The 18,073-nt window shown below is 38.8% G+C and overlaps 1 protein-coding gene across 1 annotated transcript in view; it reads left to right on the top strand.

Annotated features, from left to right (window-relative positions):
* Positions 1 to 175: 175 nt before the first annotated feature.
* LOC104500434 (myocardial zonula adherens protein-like) overlaps positions 176 to 18,073 on the top strand; it is a gene marked incomplete at both ends in the record, with an annotated part of 45,692 nt that continues 27,794 nt past the window's right edge. The window contains 4 exons of the mRNA XM_010144084.1: positions 176 to 310; positions 5,383 to 5,472; positions 14,299 to 14,454; positions 16,459 to 16,551. Of these exons, the coding sequence (XP_010142386.1) occupies positions 176 to 310; positions 5,383 to 5,472; positions 14,299 to 14,454; positions 16,459 to 16,551 (474 nt within the window). The remainder of the gene's footprint in view (positions 311 to 5,382; positions 5,473 to 14,298; positions 14,455 to 16,458; positions 16,552 to 18,073) is intronic.

Raw genomic sequence — 18,073 nt, 5'->3', positions numbered from 1 at the left:
GCGGCCGCGCCCGGCGGAAGGTGCGCGGGGCAGCGCGGGGGGGACGGCGGGGAGGTCCCGTGGGAAGCGTTGTGGGGCGAAGCGGCCGTTTGACACACACACACGCCCCCACCCACCCAGTTTAGCTGAGGAGCGCTTTTTTTCTTTCTTGCTTGCTTATTTTCGATGTTTTCAGGTGAATCTCCGGCGTGTCAGAACATCCTTTTGCGCGTTTGTAGTAGCTGCTGGGAGATTCAGAGCTTTTGGGGTGTCCCGCAAGGCTTTCGTTAGTGATAGTCCTTGGCTGTTCTTCTGGAAACCTGCGAGGAAGGTGTGCTTGTGTAGGAGGCTTTTTTTTTTCTCTCCCCTTGAAAAAGCGTCGTGATATTGACAGCTGAGAACTTGCCTAGCCACTCTCTATTTGTTATGAGGAAGCTCTCGGTAATGTTTTAGATGGCAATAGTAATTTATTTTTATAATCAGGTCCTCAAATACAGGAATGTGATTAACTGATGTATTTTTCTGTAATTTTTATAAATGAGATAAATAACAGTGATATATTAATCTGTTGGGAAATGCTTCTAAAAAGTTGTTGAAAGTCTAGCAGATATGACAGGAATGTCTCTACAGCCATACTGCTTTACATAGCCCTTTTTTGCTGCTGTAACCACACTGCTGTCATCAGGAATGCACATTCCACGTGCGAAGAAATAAAATAAGTAATAAGCTTGTCCTTAGGAAGAAATACGGTCACGTGATCGTGAGGCTTCTTGAATTATGTAGTTATTGTTTTGATACTCCGTAAAGCTGAGTTCAGAATTGAAACAACAAAGAAGGTCATGCTGCCGTGTTTTATGTGGTAACACGAGAGTCAGGCTCTTTCACAGAAAAAAATCCCTGGTCTTCATAAAAATAAAATTTCTTGCCTATGTGGAAAAATTAAGATGACTTGTAAATCTTAGTTATGTTTCCTATGTCTTCTGTGTTTCTACTGGGTTTTCCTGTTTGAGTATTTCTTTAAAAAGTTAAATCTAAGAGTTTGTGTTTACGTGATAATTTTCTTATTTTCATCCCCATGACGTATTTCCTGGGGAAGATGTAAGATGAACTGTATTTGATACATTCTCTTAAGGAAACTGGAAAAAACTTTTTTTTTTTAAAGTGAGCTGTGACTCCCCTTTACTATGAGTTGCCGAAAGAGGGAGGAAGACAGTTAGAATAACTCCTGGAGAAATGAAAGATGTGTGTCACATTCCTGTGTGCCTCTGGTCACAGGAAAAGTGCCCTTTAATTGTGTGGGGAATCTCATAGCAGAGATTTAATTAATAAATGGAGCAGGCTAATCAACAGATAAATGACCAAAGAAAGTACTTCTTTGCTTTTTAGCATTGACTCACTCCTTTTCTGTTTTCACCTTCAAAAGTCTAAAACTAACATCAGATCTTAGACAAAAGGAGTGATTTTTGGCCGTTGAGCTGGTAGGTTAGCAGAGAGTTACTCAAATCATTGAGAGTATTATCCTCAAACCGTTTTATTATCAGACATTAGAAAGGTCAGCAATATTCAATTTTGGTGATGTTAGCTCTAAAGTTGATTTGAAGCAGTATCAGTATTGAACCACATGTTCCCTAGGGGGGTACTGGAAAAATCTTAGGATTGGACTGGTTGTTAGCAGAACAGCATGTCTTTTTCTATTGCTGTACTAGTAACTTTGTTATTCTATAAAACCGTTGCTTATTATTTTAATGATAGCTCTGTAATTAATTCAGTACATAGTTAACTGTGATCAATGCCTTTTTGAGTGCCTTGTTTTCTAGAAGGGGGAAGAAGAGCCTACAGAACATTACTCAAACTGAATCTGTCATCTGTATTTGTTTTAAGTTGCACCCTAGTGATGTGAGTAGGATGTTAAACATGAATGTGGATTGTGGATCTGGGCCATGAATTTTTAACATTTTTAACTAACCTAGATTGACTTTTTTCTTAACGGCCATATTGCAGTAGCTCTCATGTATGTGCTGTCCCAGTAGCCTCTTAGAAATCTGTTAAAAGAGCATGTCTTCACCTATTAATTTCAGCTGCACTCAGCAAACTTTTGCTGTCTGGTGCTGTGCTGGGCTGATCCTGTTAGTCTTTTTTTTTCCTGCATATTTGTTTCACAGATGATGTCAAACGAGCTTTGGAAATACTGCTGGTGTGTTGTTGCTATCAAAAAGCCAGGATCGAACATGTAATATAGGCATAATCGAGATTACTGATATTGCTGGCTTGCCAAAGCTACAGATGCTGCAAATAAAACTAAAATCTGATATTCTAGAAAACCCGATACTGGTTCTTCTACTCAGTATTTCTTTTTTAAAGGTATGCTCAGAAAGTTGCAATGTCAATGACATGGAGGTAGGGTGGCAGCCACGTCTGTCCTTGCTTTTCCTCACTTACTGCAGTCAACAGTTGACGGAAATTGAATCACAGCCTTTTCCCTGCTAGGGGAATTCTCTTTCATTCTCCTCCCGCTTTCTCTCTGCATAACTCAATTTGTTTCTGGAAATTACTCGTTCGTCCTTGGTTGGACATTATTCTGCCACTGTTTGGCACTGAGTTGAGGCTCTTCCTGTTACGATTTCACTTCCTTTTTGAGGCAGCAGTGTTTTGTGTTAGAGGCAGGCTTGTTGCACTTTCCATGAGGCACTTCCACGCCTCCTCATTCATTTGGTCAAGTAACCTTGCCAGCAAATGGTACAGTGTGTTGTTTCTTCAGGAAGCGCTGTATAGCAAGAGCAGTGTAGGTACAGTATTCATAATTGCTTCTGGAGGTTAGAGGAAAAAGTGGTGCCTGTTGTTTTTCCCTTCTGATCTCTACAGTGTTCTTCAGTTGTAACAGATTGGTCTGTAGTTCTGTCCTTAGGCAGAGTGCATCATCTGTGGCCCAGGGGGAGCAGGAGTGAATGGCGACTTTATGCGTTTGTTGCAGTTTCTCCAGGTATGCTGAGGAAGCCCTATTGTTATAGACAATGGCAAGAGTACAGCCTGTACAAGTTTGTTGTAGTGAGGAATGGGTGTTACTTTCCAGCTGCTGTACAAGCCTCACTGAACATGACTTCAAGGCTGGAATTTGGTATTTGCATGCAACAGGCTGCAAAGTAAAACATTAAATCTTTATTTTGTGTCAAAAATACTGCCAAAAATATGATACTAATTTGATGTGTTTGAAAAGTAAGAAGCTAGTGTGGAAATGAGGAAGTGAGGGGGAAAAGGTCATTCAGGGGAGTAAAAGAGAAGGCAATGTGAAAAGAAAAGGTCAAGAAAAATGGTTTTAATGATAATAACCCTTTGATTGTACACTGGTTTTATTAATTTTAATTACTGTTATTAGTTTGTATTTCCAGCTTAGTCGCTATGATTTGAGTGCCATCTGTACTGGGCTTCTGTGGTTTCCGTCATAGTAACCCTCTCGTGCACCAACTGCTGTAATGTGACAGGCAGTCATAATTCAGTAACAGCTGTAGGTACAGGGATAATTACTTATTTACAAGCACTGCACTATGAATCTGTAAGTATGTTGGCTGTAATTAGTCCTGTACTGACTAACAGGCAAGCTATTTGCTAGCTTTGGAAAATCATACACAACTCCTAACTTTTCCATACACATTTCTCCTAACTTCACGTTGCTAGTCATGATCTGTATTTATTTCTTTGAGGTATTTTTCTCGTTTTCTCCTAGCAATCCTTTAATTCCATTTAGTCCAGTTTTCCTTCATTTGAAATCACTGTAAGAAACGTTGGCCATGGTCTATCACTTCCGGCACAGCACAAATTCAATTCTATTTCCTATTTATGGGTCATGTCTGTCTTTGTTTGTCTGCATGGAGGAATGCCAGGCTCTCTTTCGCTTTGCGTTGTAGACAGGCATGTTTTAAGAGGAAAGAGCCTTGCTAAGCTAATGGGAAGAAAGAGCAGGGGGAAATGGGAATTAAATAGGTGAGAAAAGATGGTATTAATTACCTTATGAATCAACAGGTTCCAAAGTTGAGGAGTTTATTAGTAATATATCTTGATAACTGACTTGCAAATAGGAAGGACCTCCAGCTTCTGCAGTATGTGGGGAGAGTCTGGTCAGAAGAACAAACATACCAGTCAACCAGTGTCAAAAGCCAATGTGCAAATATTCATAATTTAGAAGTGCATTTCATTGTTTCAGGATTCTTTAGCAAATATGAAAGCATAATCTGCTTTTATACTAAGTTTTGGGCGTTTTAAGTCACCTTCTCTGTGGCTTCTTGTTCTAGATTTGCTAGCATACGGCTGAATGATGAATTAATGGCGAGGAGCCCACTGCACAAAAAGTAGCCTCCACAGATGTGTCTAAAGAGTAGGTTATATTCCACCTTGGTCTTACTATACACTTTTCTTTTTTCTTCTTTATAATACAGACACAGCTCACAAATTTTATAGGTACTTTATCTGTATATCAAGACACTGTTCCTTATTGGTAGAAGGTCTGACAGACCTGAAAGACCAAACTGAGAGAGGATGATGGAAGGCAGGCAATACAAAGTAGCATTGTTTTAATACAGCTGACAGCATACCAGCAGTCTAAACACGGTCGATTTGTCATCTCCATAGATCTAAGTAACAAAAAGCACTCATGCATAGGACTAAGACTGAAAGTTTTAACCAAGTTTCTTGTATGAAATGAGCTGCTTTAAAAATATCATTACACCGAGGATCTCTCAAAAGCAAGGCAAACCACAACTGGAGATGGAACGGTATCAACCCTGTTGGTCTGTTTCCTCAGCAAGAAAATAGCTTTTCTGAAATCAGATGGGAAACAATACATCTTAAATATTCTCTGAAGCATTTTGAAGCTTAGTTTTTACAAACAACTTGTATGTATCAGTTTTCAATAACATTCCTATTCACGTTCAGTGCAATTGCAGTACTAAGGTATTCGTGGATCAAATACCTGGATATGTAATGAACAGAAAAGAGGTATTCACTGCAGAATACACTTTGCGTTTCTAAATAATCCCTTTTGAAGATTAGAAGTAGAAAGAGTAGAAGCCAAATCTGCAAACAAAACTGAGAAACTAGAAAATGATGTTCATTTTTCTCTCAGCTCTCGATATAATTTATGAGTACATACATAAGAACATGTTATGTTGTTGATTGAAAAGGATTTTTGCTGTTTCAGGTACATAATTATGGGGATGCCCTTGAATTATTTCTTTCCAGCTAAAAACCCCATCGACCTTTAAAAAGTAATCTTTTGTTCAGCTATGCACCGGAAGATAGAAAACAGTAAATTAAAACTTGAATGTTCGTACGAGTGATTCTGTAAAGCAAGTTATCAAAATATTTTTTGTAACAGAGAAATCTAAAATCAAACCTTTGTTTTTCTTTCAGATGAATGTCTGTAGGTTACGCTTAACAGTACCACCTGATGAAGGTTCACAGCCTGAACAGGGAGCAAAGGAACCTGAAAGGAAGAAAAACGTAAGTTTTAAGAATCAAAATTAATTTCTGTATGAACAAAGAGAAAATATTGCCATCCACAGAAGCAGAGGATATTAGTTGTTTTGGGAGCCCAGAGCCAGGCCACTTTGAAAGACTGAAGACATACAGGGGCTGAGCAAGTCAGCTGTAATCTTTGATCCTGAGCCTTGGAGTTGGGGATAGCAGAACTGTATTTAAAATACGACAGTAGTAGAGGAGCACCACAGAGATTGTAGATGATTTGTGACCGGGGTACCTTTAAGAATTGATTATTTAGTGTTTATATATTACAGAGTAGGAAACTGCTATCAAGAACATTAAAGAACAATTGCATTAAAAAGGATCTTGATCCTCACCTGAAGGGGATTTTATATTTATGTTGGCTTAACAGTGTGCAAGATCTGAGTCTTAATGTGTGTGGGAACTGGTTTGCCTGGAACTTAGATACTTTGCTGTGTCAGCTAATTTTGACAACAGGTGATGTACTAATAAGAAATTCAGTATAAAGGATTCAAGATTGTTCTGAAGTGAAGGTGATTTGAAAGTCACATGTGTAGAAGAGTTCAGAGGGCAATTGTTTTAAAGCAGCAAGTAGCACGCACACACAAAAAAGTCTTACAGCAGTCCAGGTTTTGTTCTTTAAGAGCTGGTTCACAGTTATAGATGATGTTTAATTTGTCTTAAGGATGGAGACTAAATAGGGAAGCTGGACAGGCTCGACAACCTCACCACATTTACTCTTCGATGAACCAAAATCAAATGAGAAGTTGGTTAAGTTTACCAGACCCAATGACTAAATAGCAATATGACAATAAGAAGCAAAACAACAATAGGATTTATTTGAAATAATTTCTTAGTGGTACTCAGAAGCAAAAGTAACTGTAAAATGAGTCAAAAAGACAAACATTTTAAAGCAGTAAAAATAAATGCAAAACAAAATGGTCAAGATAAAGATTCCTTATCAGATACTTTTTGTGCTGCAATCTTGTATACACTCAGCTTTGCATACACTGCTCTGGCCAGGTAATAGTTCCTTGAGGATCTATAAATGTTAACTTACAGAATGGATTACGGGCCTTAATGCAAACTAAATTTGGGCCACCATTACATAGTAATAATTCATTTTGTACAGAGGTTGTAGTTGCAATACTTAGAGTAGCTTCTTCCACTACTTGCTCTGTCAGTCTCTTGTCAGTTTGTATCTGACTGCAAGAAACCTTGGGACTGGCCTCAGCATATGGACCCATTGCCCTAAGAGTACTGTAAGTTTGTTTTTGAGGAGGACAGATACTGACTCATGGCTTACTCACTTTACTGTGCTGAGTAGTGTAATAGTGAGAAAGAAATGTGAATGATTAGGGCTTGGACAATTAGTAGTGACTTACTTATGTGACCAATTTTTTCCTCTGTGGGATCTTAATGACAGCGGTATTTCCCCCATAATACAAGGAAAAGCAAGAGGATTTTATATCAGAGAATGTTAAGGAGAGAATGTGAATGTAATAAATACATTATTTGGGTCATTTTTATGTTCCAGTGTATTGCACAGTGATTTTGAAGAGACCTAAAAAAAAAAGGGTATGTAATTTAATTATTATTTGTTCTGAGTGGTTTTCTAAAGTTCAGTACTTTTACAGACTGTGAAGACCTTCAGAAAGCATACACACAGCCTTCAGAGCTAGATGAGATCGAATTAGTCAATTCTATAGCAATTAAAAATCACTGAGTAATTTGCCATCTACTTGTGTTTTATGGTCTTTGTGTATTAAAAAAATGGCCCTACAATTTGTATAATCATAGCGTATAGAAGAAGCTATAAAAAATCACTGATCATGAACCATTTTTTCCTCCTGGTCTCTAAAACAGGGCAGTGATGTATACCTGTGGACTTTTATCGTCTGTGTAATGTATTGCTTTATGTATTTGAATTAGTTACACAGTGACTTAGAGTGCACACAGACCCTTGACCAGTCATGCTGTGATACTTCTACTGCAAACTTTAATTTAAAAAAAGCGCATCTCCTAATAGCAGTGATCAGGTATCTCTGCTGATCCACCCATGTTCAACTGACTCAACGTTAATGAAATTGTTTAAAGCGCTTTGAGAATAACACATTTTACTGGTGTTAAATAATTCTCACACAGTGTCCCCTTCATGGAAATCGGGATAATAGAGAGAAATTGAGGAACTGCTCAGTTTCTGCCTTGCACTTTACAATTTGTCAAAAAATATAGCTCCCCCGGTAATCAAATTTAACAACAGGTCTCAGTTCTGTGCTGTCTTTAAATACTGAGTATTAAAATGGAAACAGGGGAAAATGTTTTTGGGTATTTAAAATATGTTAGTGTGACTTATGGAAATGAACTGCAGGGGTAATCTGTGGGATTGTACAGTTCTTGCTGGAGCAGTCGGGCAGATCAGGCAGTCTGAGCCTGGCTGCCAGGCACTCTCCTGTTTGGGCAGGACAAGCGCTGGAGAGAGAAACACTTTTCCTGGCCTCTGCCTGTGGCTGATGGGGGAGGAGAGCAGAGACCTTGCTGTCTCAAAGGCAAATGCCAGAAAACTATAAATATACCATGGTGTGACATTTGGTTGTAATCTCCTCTTTCAAATCTTTCATTAGAAGGAGGTGATTTTGAGCTGCCCTGGTGTGACATAGTGACGACTTCCTGACTATTTGTTACTTCTCCGTGTTTTTGGGGGCTCAGTATCATTAAGACATGTTTCAGTTGCAAAATCAGCTAGTGAACTGCACAGAAGCTCTGGATAGTGCTGAACCTTCCAATAACTTGTTTCGCAGCTTGATGTCAGGTCAGAACTGTTCTTTATTGGTTATGTTAGTAGCCTTTAGCTTAGCCTTTTTCATTGTAGTCCAGGTATAGCAGAAAATGTGAGCTGTGTTTCACTAAATCTCTATCAGTGCATTAAGTTTCTAGATTGACTCTTTTATTGCTAGACATCCGTGAAATAAAAATGAACCAGTGTAAGAGATTGAAACAAAGTGATGGAGCTGGACAGTTTTATTGCGAAAAATAGCTGCAGGCGTTGCTGTACTAGGATGGCCTCTCCCTGCCTGTTGTGAAAGGCTGGCAGATGGTACACAGTTAGAAGTTGATCTCAAAAACTGAAGGGGGAGTGGGCTTGTGCTCCAGTGTGTCAGGTTGGATTTTTATATTCATGTTTAGGCTATGACACCTTGAAAGAAGCATATGAGAACTGACGTCACAGATAGAAGCTGGTTGGTTGGTTTGTTTGCTTTTTACAGGCCAAAAGCCGGCTGCTAAGTATCTCTGAGTTATTAGCACTTAGGGTAAAGAGAATCTGAAGCTATCCTGATTTTGTTCCATTACTTCTGTTAATGACAGACAATGGATGACAGTAGTGTTAGGCTGTTTACTTCACCCTGAAGTACAAAGGAATATTGTGCTTGTCAGCTTGTATGCAAAATCTGCGTGTCCTGAAGCTGCCTTGTCTTGCATAATAAAGGGCTACCAGACAAATTGTATTGTCCCTGTTTGGGATTGGGCTTATTTTTATCCATCAGTCCCTTTCTTCACTGTCAAGGCTAAATTTGGAACTGTCATTGGAAGCTGCAGCTAGGCATTTGAGGGCAGAATATGGAGATACGTATAGACAGAATTTCCTTTTTCATTTGAACACATGGACAAGTGAATGAAAATGAGTTAACACTCGAGAAATTTGTGTCACTTTCCTGTTTTTGTTCTGACTAACAGAATTTAGTCTTAAACTCTAATTGGTACTTTGGCTGTATAGATAGTTTTCTGGTGTTTTAAAAGCATTACAACCAAGAGGTGATGCTCTTTTTGCTTCCTAAGCAGGAATATAGAAACATAGCAAACATTTTTTTCCCCAGCAAAAAAGTAGGCTGTAAAGAAGCTAGAAGGAGGATTTGCTCCTATATGTGTTGGAAAGAATCAAGGAGAAACTTGTGTCAGGCCTGGATCAAAAAATGTGAGTGTAATGTGCGCATTGAATCTAGGACAGCGTCTGTTTTCTTTGCTGGTCTGCTGCTGCCAGCCCACTCCCGTCAGCACAGCAGAAGCTGTGTCACAACAAATGTGGTTCACCTGCTACATGTGGCTGATGTTACTGTTTCTTGGCCTCTCCAGCACTGATCGCTTGATTTTAGGTGTGTGCTAATGAAGAGACACCTTCATTTAAAACAGCACTATATGAAAACCACAGAAAGGATTTCACTGATTTCCGTGGTTAGTGCTGTCTTTGCTGTGTCTTATTTTCTTAGTGTGTAAACTGGTGTTCTGTGTACAGATTTCATTGATTAGATATGACTTTGTCTAGTACTTGTCCTTCTATCTTTTGAGATAGGCATCTAAATTCTACATTGCAAGGAGCTTAAAAGTTGAAATGTGTTAAATGATGCTTCTTATTTAGTGTAATAAATTTAAGAACACTCATGTCTACATCTTGGCATATTTTCCCTGTTTTAATTCTATTTATGTAAATGTAACATGAGTTTCATGGGCCGTAGAGGAATATGAAAAAACGTAAAAATATAGCTACCTTTTGTCAGAGCACAGTAACTTTACTTGCTGAGCTCAATATTATAAATTTGTCATTTTACTGAACAGAAAATATGTATATTGAATGCTATTGTTCCTTGTTTAACTAGTGAGCAAGCCAAAGATAACTGGATATTTCAGAAACCTCTGGAATGTGATAGCTGAGGAAAAGACAAAGTCTGGTGAAGTTTTTAGATGGTGTAGGTAAACAGAAGGTCATGATTTAGCAAAGTTTTAAGGCCATATAAGTAGTAAACCCAGAATTATTCTAAAAAGATACTGCTTCTGTGCTTCTGCTTCCACTTTTGGAGCAGGGAGAAAGTATAAAGTATGGGGTATCTGACTTTCATTTCAAAAACTGATGGAAATTGATTAGGAAGCAAATCATCCCTCAGTGTTATTTACATAATGCTAATAAAAACATGGGCGGTTCAAAAAGCTGCTCACAACTTCTACTTAGGGTTGGTTTTTATAGTGTCTTGGCTTCACCTGTTTCATGCTGCTTGTGCTACTTCCTTGGATAGAGACACAAACAGGATGCATACCAATTACCAAGACTTTTGCAACTGTGGGGTGTAGGCTTCTGTTTTAAATATTTATTAATGAAGTAAACACAGTCTGCGTTTCGTCAGTACCTGCTGTGTGATCACACCAAGTGCAACATGTGTGCTGATGCAACAGAGGCAAAGCATGTTCCTGGAAGCTGTTAGAGTATTCATGTGTTCTTGCTGTTGCCTTGGACTGCCACGTAACTGACTATAGATACAAAGAAATATTCTGAATTGCTTAGGCTAATTCTGCCATTTCAGATCAGCAGCTCACATTAGAAGGGATTTTGGACACAATTTGGGGCAGCAACTGTGCTTATTCTGATGCAGCAAGTGAATAGGTGGGGAGTGAGAACTTCCCTGTACTCTGGAGCTGCCCGATATTTTGTCCTTAAACAGCAATGATTAACTAACCTTTAATGAAACCTTCCATCTTCAAGCGCTTTTCTGATTGGCTTTACAGTACTTACTTGCTCCTAAATACTTGCATCTATTTGCTTATTCTGTTATCATCACTGAGATGCCTTTCTGCAGATCAGAGTGGAGACAGGCGAGCACCTTCTCAGAACAGCTGAGTTCTGAGAGTGGGTATGTATGGAACATAGAGGAAAACGACAAAAAGTATTTGACTTAAAAAACACTAATGTGGAATATCCAGGATTTTTGGAAGAGGAAACATGGGAGAGGTAGGGCGTGACAGAGAAAGAACAGATGACAAGGCAGAAAAGGAGAAAACACTGAAGGGAGGGAAATAAACAAAGGTGGGTGGAAGTAGCCTAAGAGAGGAGGCGAACTGCCAGAAGTGTACTTGATGATAGTCATAGTAAAGGAATGGAGAGCGGTTATTTGTATAGCTGTTGGTTCACTCAGCTTTAAATCAAGAAAGAACTGTACTGAAGTTTTAACAGGTGCTTGCCAGGAGATTGTAATATGAAGGTGGGGGTAAAAGCAATATCCTCTACTTGAAGTAGTACATAGTAGAACTGGAACACCAGTCTAGCTTTGTGCATACTTAATCCTCCATGTACTGCCCCCTATGATGTAAATTTAAGTTTGTTTGTCAGAAAAACATGTAAGTGCCGTGGGTGATTCTCCAGCTGCAAACCCATCGGTCTGAACTTACAGATCTTTCTCAGAGGGGAAAAGAAAAATCCTTCAAAGCATGGAATGTGTTTATAGTAGTCTAAAAATAAGGAACTTAGTCATAGATTTCATACAGAACTCTTCAAACATCACTTCAAACAATTCTCTGTTTCAGAGGCACAAAGTATCTTGGTAGTTGCTGGTGTTCAGCTGTTCCCCTCATCATAAATGAATGATTATGAGTAAAGGGCATGGATTTATGAATTTAGTGTCTGGCACCTTAGTAAATTCTAAACAATCAAAGTGATTTTTCATTTGGTTATCAGGAAGATGGAAACTAGTATGTAATCCCTTTATCCTGATGCAGGGGAAGAGCTGCGATGAAACTATCAAAGAAACTGTACAATCCTGGAAGCAAACAAACTCAAAAACTTTTGAGTCATATCCCCACCTAGTTTCTGTGTTACTCTCAAAAAAGCAGGTGCGGGGTTTTTGTTTTTGGCAAACCAAAAACCCCAATAATACATAATTATGAAACCTCAGATTATCAGGATATGAAGCTTTGCATATAATGTTTTCAAAGTGCAAAATGATATCATGTATCGGTAGGGCTGGTTGCCCAATGCTTTTCCATTAAGTGGTTTTAAGGCTTTCTTTTTCAATGATTGCTTATAGCTCTGTTGTGCTTTGCCTGAAACATTCTCTATCAGGTGTCCGCTTCATGATTGTTCCCCTCCCAGCCCAGCCCACACACACCCAGAGCTTCAGCAAAATGGTTAGGCAGTTAATGATACAGTAAATGAAAATGTGTAGTATTTACAATGTTGAGACAAGGTGTCAGGGACATGTGGGAGGGTCACAATGTAAAACAAATACCTATCTTTACCCATTCTTCTTAATGCCAGTAGATCTCCCTGTTTATTTTCCCCTTACCCAAAGAAGAATTTGTTCTTCCATTGTCACCAGAGTTGTGTTACTTTGGCTGCTAAAAACTGAAAGTGCTCCTGCTTTGGGCTGCAGGTGTTATCAGTGTCTCTTATGGTAAGGACTGGAGACCCTCTAGGATGCCACTGCAGATGGATATAAGATGTTGAGCTTTGTCCCTTCCATCCTCTGTTTGGTGTCAAGGAGAGTATTTAGTTACTCTTAGATTCTTAATTTAGAAAAGAATCTCAAAGTTTGTCAGTTTTCATACAGTGTCATCACTGAACATCAAAACAAAATATATTCTAAGGTCATTGTACTAAATATTCTCAAGTTTACCTGTATCCTGGTATACCTACGGTGAGAAGGAAAGTTCAGAAACATTACCTGTAACTAATTTGTCCCCAGCACTGACTTTTCAAAAAACAACGTGCAAAGCTAAGCAGTAACAGCTGTGATTCCAGGAGTATGTCTTTCTAACTGTCGGTTCAGACATAATCACTGATTAGCTTGTACGTATTCAAACTTAGGTAAGAATATTTTTTTCCCTTTAAAAGAAGTCATAATGTGGATGCCTTTATCTAAGCTACTTGTTTAAATTCTTTGTAATCTAGAAGAGAAATTAGTACTTCTGGAGACTGACTCATTTCAGATGACTGCTACACAGGGTGGTTCTCTGGCTTGATTAGAAGGGAGCCTAGGTGAGTAGTCAGGTCAGGTGGCTACACCTGATCTTGCAGATATTTATTTACAGGCTGAGGGAAATTATTGCTACTGTTTACATGAATATTTTTCTTACTAAGTGTATTGATGAGATGAATAAGAGGAATCTGATAGATAAGAGTGCCTTGAAGTAAGACATAAAACTATTACGGTTATGCTTCACAAATTTCTACAGATCATTAAAGTAACAGATGTAGGCACTTCAAAACAGCCTTTCTATCTATCCAAACTTGATTTCAAAGTTTTATTCGCTTACAGTAGTTGATAACACTGGAACAGCACATGAATGCTGTTTCATAGCTTTGCTTTGGCTCTTACAATGTCAGTTCTACAACTTCTGTAAGAGAAATGCAGCCCCGAAATGAATGTTTGATTGCTTTGGAGGTCCTTAGTTAGTTTTAAATGCAAACTGAAATTCTACTTTGTTTATCTCCAAGATAAACAGATATTTTACTGAGCTCTGTTTAAGGAACCTGCTTGAAATGATTTCATTTCAGTTTCCTCTAAGAACTTGCTAAATTTTTTGATGGAACTTGTTAATATTTGTATTTCCTGCAGCAGGGAGTTTGGGAAGTGAGGGGCAACTCTGTGGTTGCAAGAGTTTAAAGGGAACTGTGAGAGCTGACAGTGCTCTGGGAGAATGCAGAAAAGTAGCATGTGTTGGTGAATGAAAATAAGCCAGGATAACTTTTTCTCTCACATGCCTCCACCTCTCCTTGCACAAATCCAATCTCTTGTCTCTAGCTGTACCTATATCACTGCTACTAAAGCCAGAGGAAATTAGACATCTTTATCGTGTCGGTCAATTACAAACTGCTCATTGATCTTCCCAAAACCGTGCCGGTTGTCAGTTTGGCTGCAAAACATTTGGGAACTAGTTGTCTTAGGTACTGTTGTGCATTCACTATAGTTGGCTGTCTCTCCTATGTTATTGTACTTTTGTTTGTTATTTTTTTATTCTAGTACTGATTTAAAAACAACTTTTTACTTTTTTACTTTTAAGGAGCTTTACCATGTACCAAATGGCATGTCTCCAGGGAAGCTCTCTCATGGGATGGTGTATGGTGTCGTGCACCGAACTGACAACAACCATAAGAGAGAAATGGTGGTTTACGGCTGGTCAGCTGATCAACTGAAAGAGGAAATGAATTACATTAAAGAAGTGAGTTATGCTTTCAGATTTAGAATTTGTCAAATATCCTTTCCATATATTCTTGTAGAGCTGTGAGTATGTACGAGATGACTGCTGTCTAGCCCAACACCTGAATTTGAATTGTGAACCTACTCTGAACACCAACAAGGCAAGTCTTTAGCTTCAGGTTGGAAATAAAGCATGCTATATACCCGGGAAGCGTGCTATATAGCTGGACTCAAGGCTTCTGTGCCAAGTGGTACTTGTTAGCGCTTGCTGACTGGGCTACCGCTGGGCAAGCAAACTGCTGAACAGACCTTGAGGTTCCTGTCCTGAAACCTCCATCATTTCAAATGCGTTACAGAAGAAACTATGTAAGCAGACACCTGAAAGGATAAACTCTCTTCCTCTGCCTTCCCTGCTCCCAAACCCCCCGGTTTTGAAAAGGCCCCTAAATTAGGTGACATAGTAAAATCACTTGGGTGTATTTTGGGGCAGCCTTAAAATAGTCAGCCTAATAAGGATGACTTTGTACTACTTTCTTTGTGCATGCTCATTTATCATAATAGGCAAAAGTTCTCCTGAAAGAAAAAACAAAATGCATTTCTGATGCTGCCCATTTCTGTGCCTGAAACTCAGAATCTCTTTGCCTCTTAGTCCTTGGCATTCAAGTTTTGGCAATAACCCCCTAATTAGCCTGGGGCAAATAATTTGACCTTCTCTTTCCATCCACCTTGACCACCCAGGAAACTATTGGTAAGTGGTTATCCTGTTACACCGATCCTAAGTGCAAACTGAGTTGATGTAGAAGGGAGGAACACTGAGCCAAGGCAGGCAGCAGTGTAAGAGACTGTGTGTTACTATCTGTTCTCTTAACATCTGCCTGGTCTCCAGCTGTCAGCTGTCACTTGCTTCTTTCCTTTATTACTCACAGTTTGTTAGCTCCAAGCATTCACCACTCTGAGGTTCCTGCACTCACAGTTAGGGCTTGTCACTTCTGTAGTGCAGACAAGACATGTTTTCTTCCATGCTTTCCGTCCTAAAGGAATCAAGCAGTTTGGGGTAGGCTTGTGCCTACTCCTTGCATAGATTTGGTGGACAATGCCCTTCTTTCTGGGAGGGAGTGCCATACTGCATAGCTGCTAGAAACATCACCTCTTCTATAAGGTCCTGCTGATATTTTCCCCCCGCTCCTTCCCCAAGCCTATGCAGAGACAAGGTAAGCTTGCTGCCCTAGATTATCTGCAATCAGTCTGTGTTTGATAGAGGTGAGGGGGGAAAAAACGAGTCTGGAGCTGGAAGATAGACCATAGGCAAACATTTAACTAGTGATTATAATGTGTGCTTTTGAGAAGACTGGTTCTGTGCATGATTGCAATGGCGTAAACCCAAGCTGGCTTCCAGCATGTTTTTTTAAATTTATTTTATTTTTTCAGAAAGGCAAGGTGTAAGTTACACCCATAGTTCTTAAATAAAATAAAATTGATTACTCTGTTCTTCAGATCTGAAATTGCATTGGTAAATTTATGCTAGTGTTTGTTTAGCTAGATACAAGCCTAGAAGTCCGCAATTAAAGGACTTACTTATCTTCAAGGGATACTTAGGGAAAACTAATTAACCACTTGAAAAAGTATGAAAGTGTATTACATTCATGTAATGGATGGGGGGATGCCTTTTTGTAATGGAGGGGATGCCTCTTTCAGAAAGTAAACGTTTTAATTGCTTTAGTAATCAGGTTAGAATGAGTTGAAACTCATTATTTAAATTATTAATTTACAGGTGTTTAAGTGTACAAGTGTAGAGAAGTTTAGAATTACTCAAAGACAATTAATTGTATCATCCCTATGTAGACAAGTCTTGAGACTTAAGTTTTTGTCTCATTCTTAAGAGTAAATTGCTGTTGATGGATAAGTAGATTAATAATGGTAATTACTGAAACTAACAATGATGAAGGACATTAAAAAATATCTTGTCCTAGTATAAACAATATAATCAGTAAGTTTGATAAAGGCATTTGATATTTTCTGACACCAGGTGAGAGCAACTCTAGAAAAAGTAAGAAAGAAAATGTATGGTGAATATGATGAAATGAAACGAAAAATACAGCAGCTTACGAATGAACTGAAAGTAAGTATCTGTAATGATCTTGATAGCGTTGCCTATGTGTATTGGTAATTAGTGGAGATGTTTGTACCAGAAAACTGACAGGTGAATTGAATACATAACTTACATAATCACGAGTAAAGTGTGACTTAGTTGGTGTCATTTCAACAGACTTTGCTCTGTGTTATTTACTGTCTTGTTTAAACACTATAGTAAAAGAAGTAGCAGTATTCTTTAGTGTTAAAGTGCTTGACAGTTCTAAAAAATTACTTATCTTTTGGTTCCTAATTGAGCCTTTCCATGGTCATTCAATGATCTCTCTTTCTTCTGACATGCTGTTTTAGCAATAAAAGCTGCTGCTGTCTGTAGAAGTATCCTTCATATTAAACTGCTGAGTTCTTTCTTCCCCAGAATCTCCCTGAAAACTTGCTGTGGATTTTATATTCAACATTGATTTTCACAGCCCTGGTTCAGATGAAGCTTTGGCAATTAAATGTATTCTGACTTCAGGGGAATGGGACCCTGACTTGTGCCCTTCTGCCATCCTTATTTGTAGGCTGTCAGTTCTCTGCATGCCGTGTTACGTATAAAGATCAGAACTTGATGTTAAACTGGTACCTATATTCTGTGGCAGCTAGTTGGAAAAAAAAAAACAAACAAATGCTGACTTGAGAGGAGGCAGGAGAGAAAAACTGAATTTCTGTAAACTGTGTTATATAGTTTTAACGATGCCAACAAGGTGAGTCGCCCACCCAGTATGCACGTAGGCAAATGCCGATTCAGAATCAGTTTTGTTGTCTTTGCTGATTCTTACTGAGTAGTAGTGGTGATATTCTGCTTTTCTCTACCCTTCTGTCAGCCCAGTAGAAATCCTGCACAAGTCTGAATATCTCTCTTGATTAAGGGTTTCTGACCAGCTCTGACAGAACCTCTAGTTCTGCAGCAAATTAGCAGTTTATGAAGGACTTTCTGACATAAACGGCACATTATGAGACACCCTCCCCCCCGTTTTTAATTCTTTAGGCTGCCTGGAAGAAAACACAAGTGTTGTTCTACCTAATAGTACTGGTTTGTTTGTTTGTTTGGATTTGGTTTGCCACCTTTCATGCTATTTGGGGATCCTGTTTAAAATCCTTTATAGACTCTTTGCTTCGGCTTTGAATCACTTTGCTTTTTTCCCATCGATTTTCAGGACTCCTTTTTGTTCATAATGTTTGCTCAAAATTTGTTCTGCCAGTGTCCTGCCCTGGGCAGTATGCTTCTTCACACAAGTTCTTACCTTGTAACTTCCTTAATACATCCAAAGCATTTCTGCTTTTGTTTGTTTATTTGTTTGTTTTTAAATGAACACTCATTTGTATAGAGTTAACAGTAACTACTTAGCTTCTGCTCCCTTTGCTGACCTAATCTGTGTATAACTTTGTTTCTAAACACTCATTGTTCTCCTTATTAGTTCCTAGTGTTCTTACGTTCTTATCAAGTAACAACTCCGGTCTGGTCCAAGTCTTTCAGTTGGGCTGGTCTCCACTAGTAACATTTCCCCCCC

The sequence above is a fragment of the Buceros rhinoceros genome, unplaced genomic scaffold (genome assembly GCF_000710305.1).
Source record: "Buceros rhinoceros silvestris isolate BGI_N320 unplaced genomic scaffold, ASM71030v1 scaffold45140, whole genome shotgun sequence".
NCBI lineage: Eukaryota > Metazoa > Chordata > Aves > Bucerotiformes > Bucerotidae > Buceros > Buceros rhinoceros.
The sequence above is the reverse complement of the archived record's forward strand: the minus strand, read 5'-3'. Positions and strand labels throughout refer to the sequence as shown.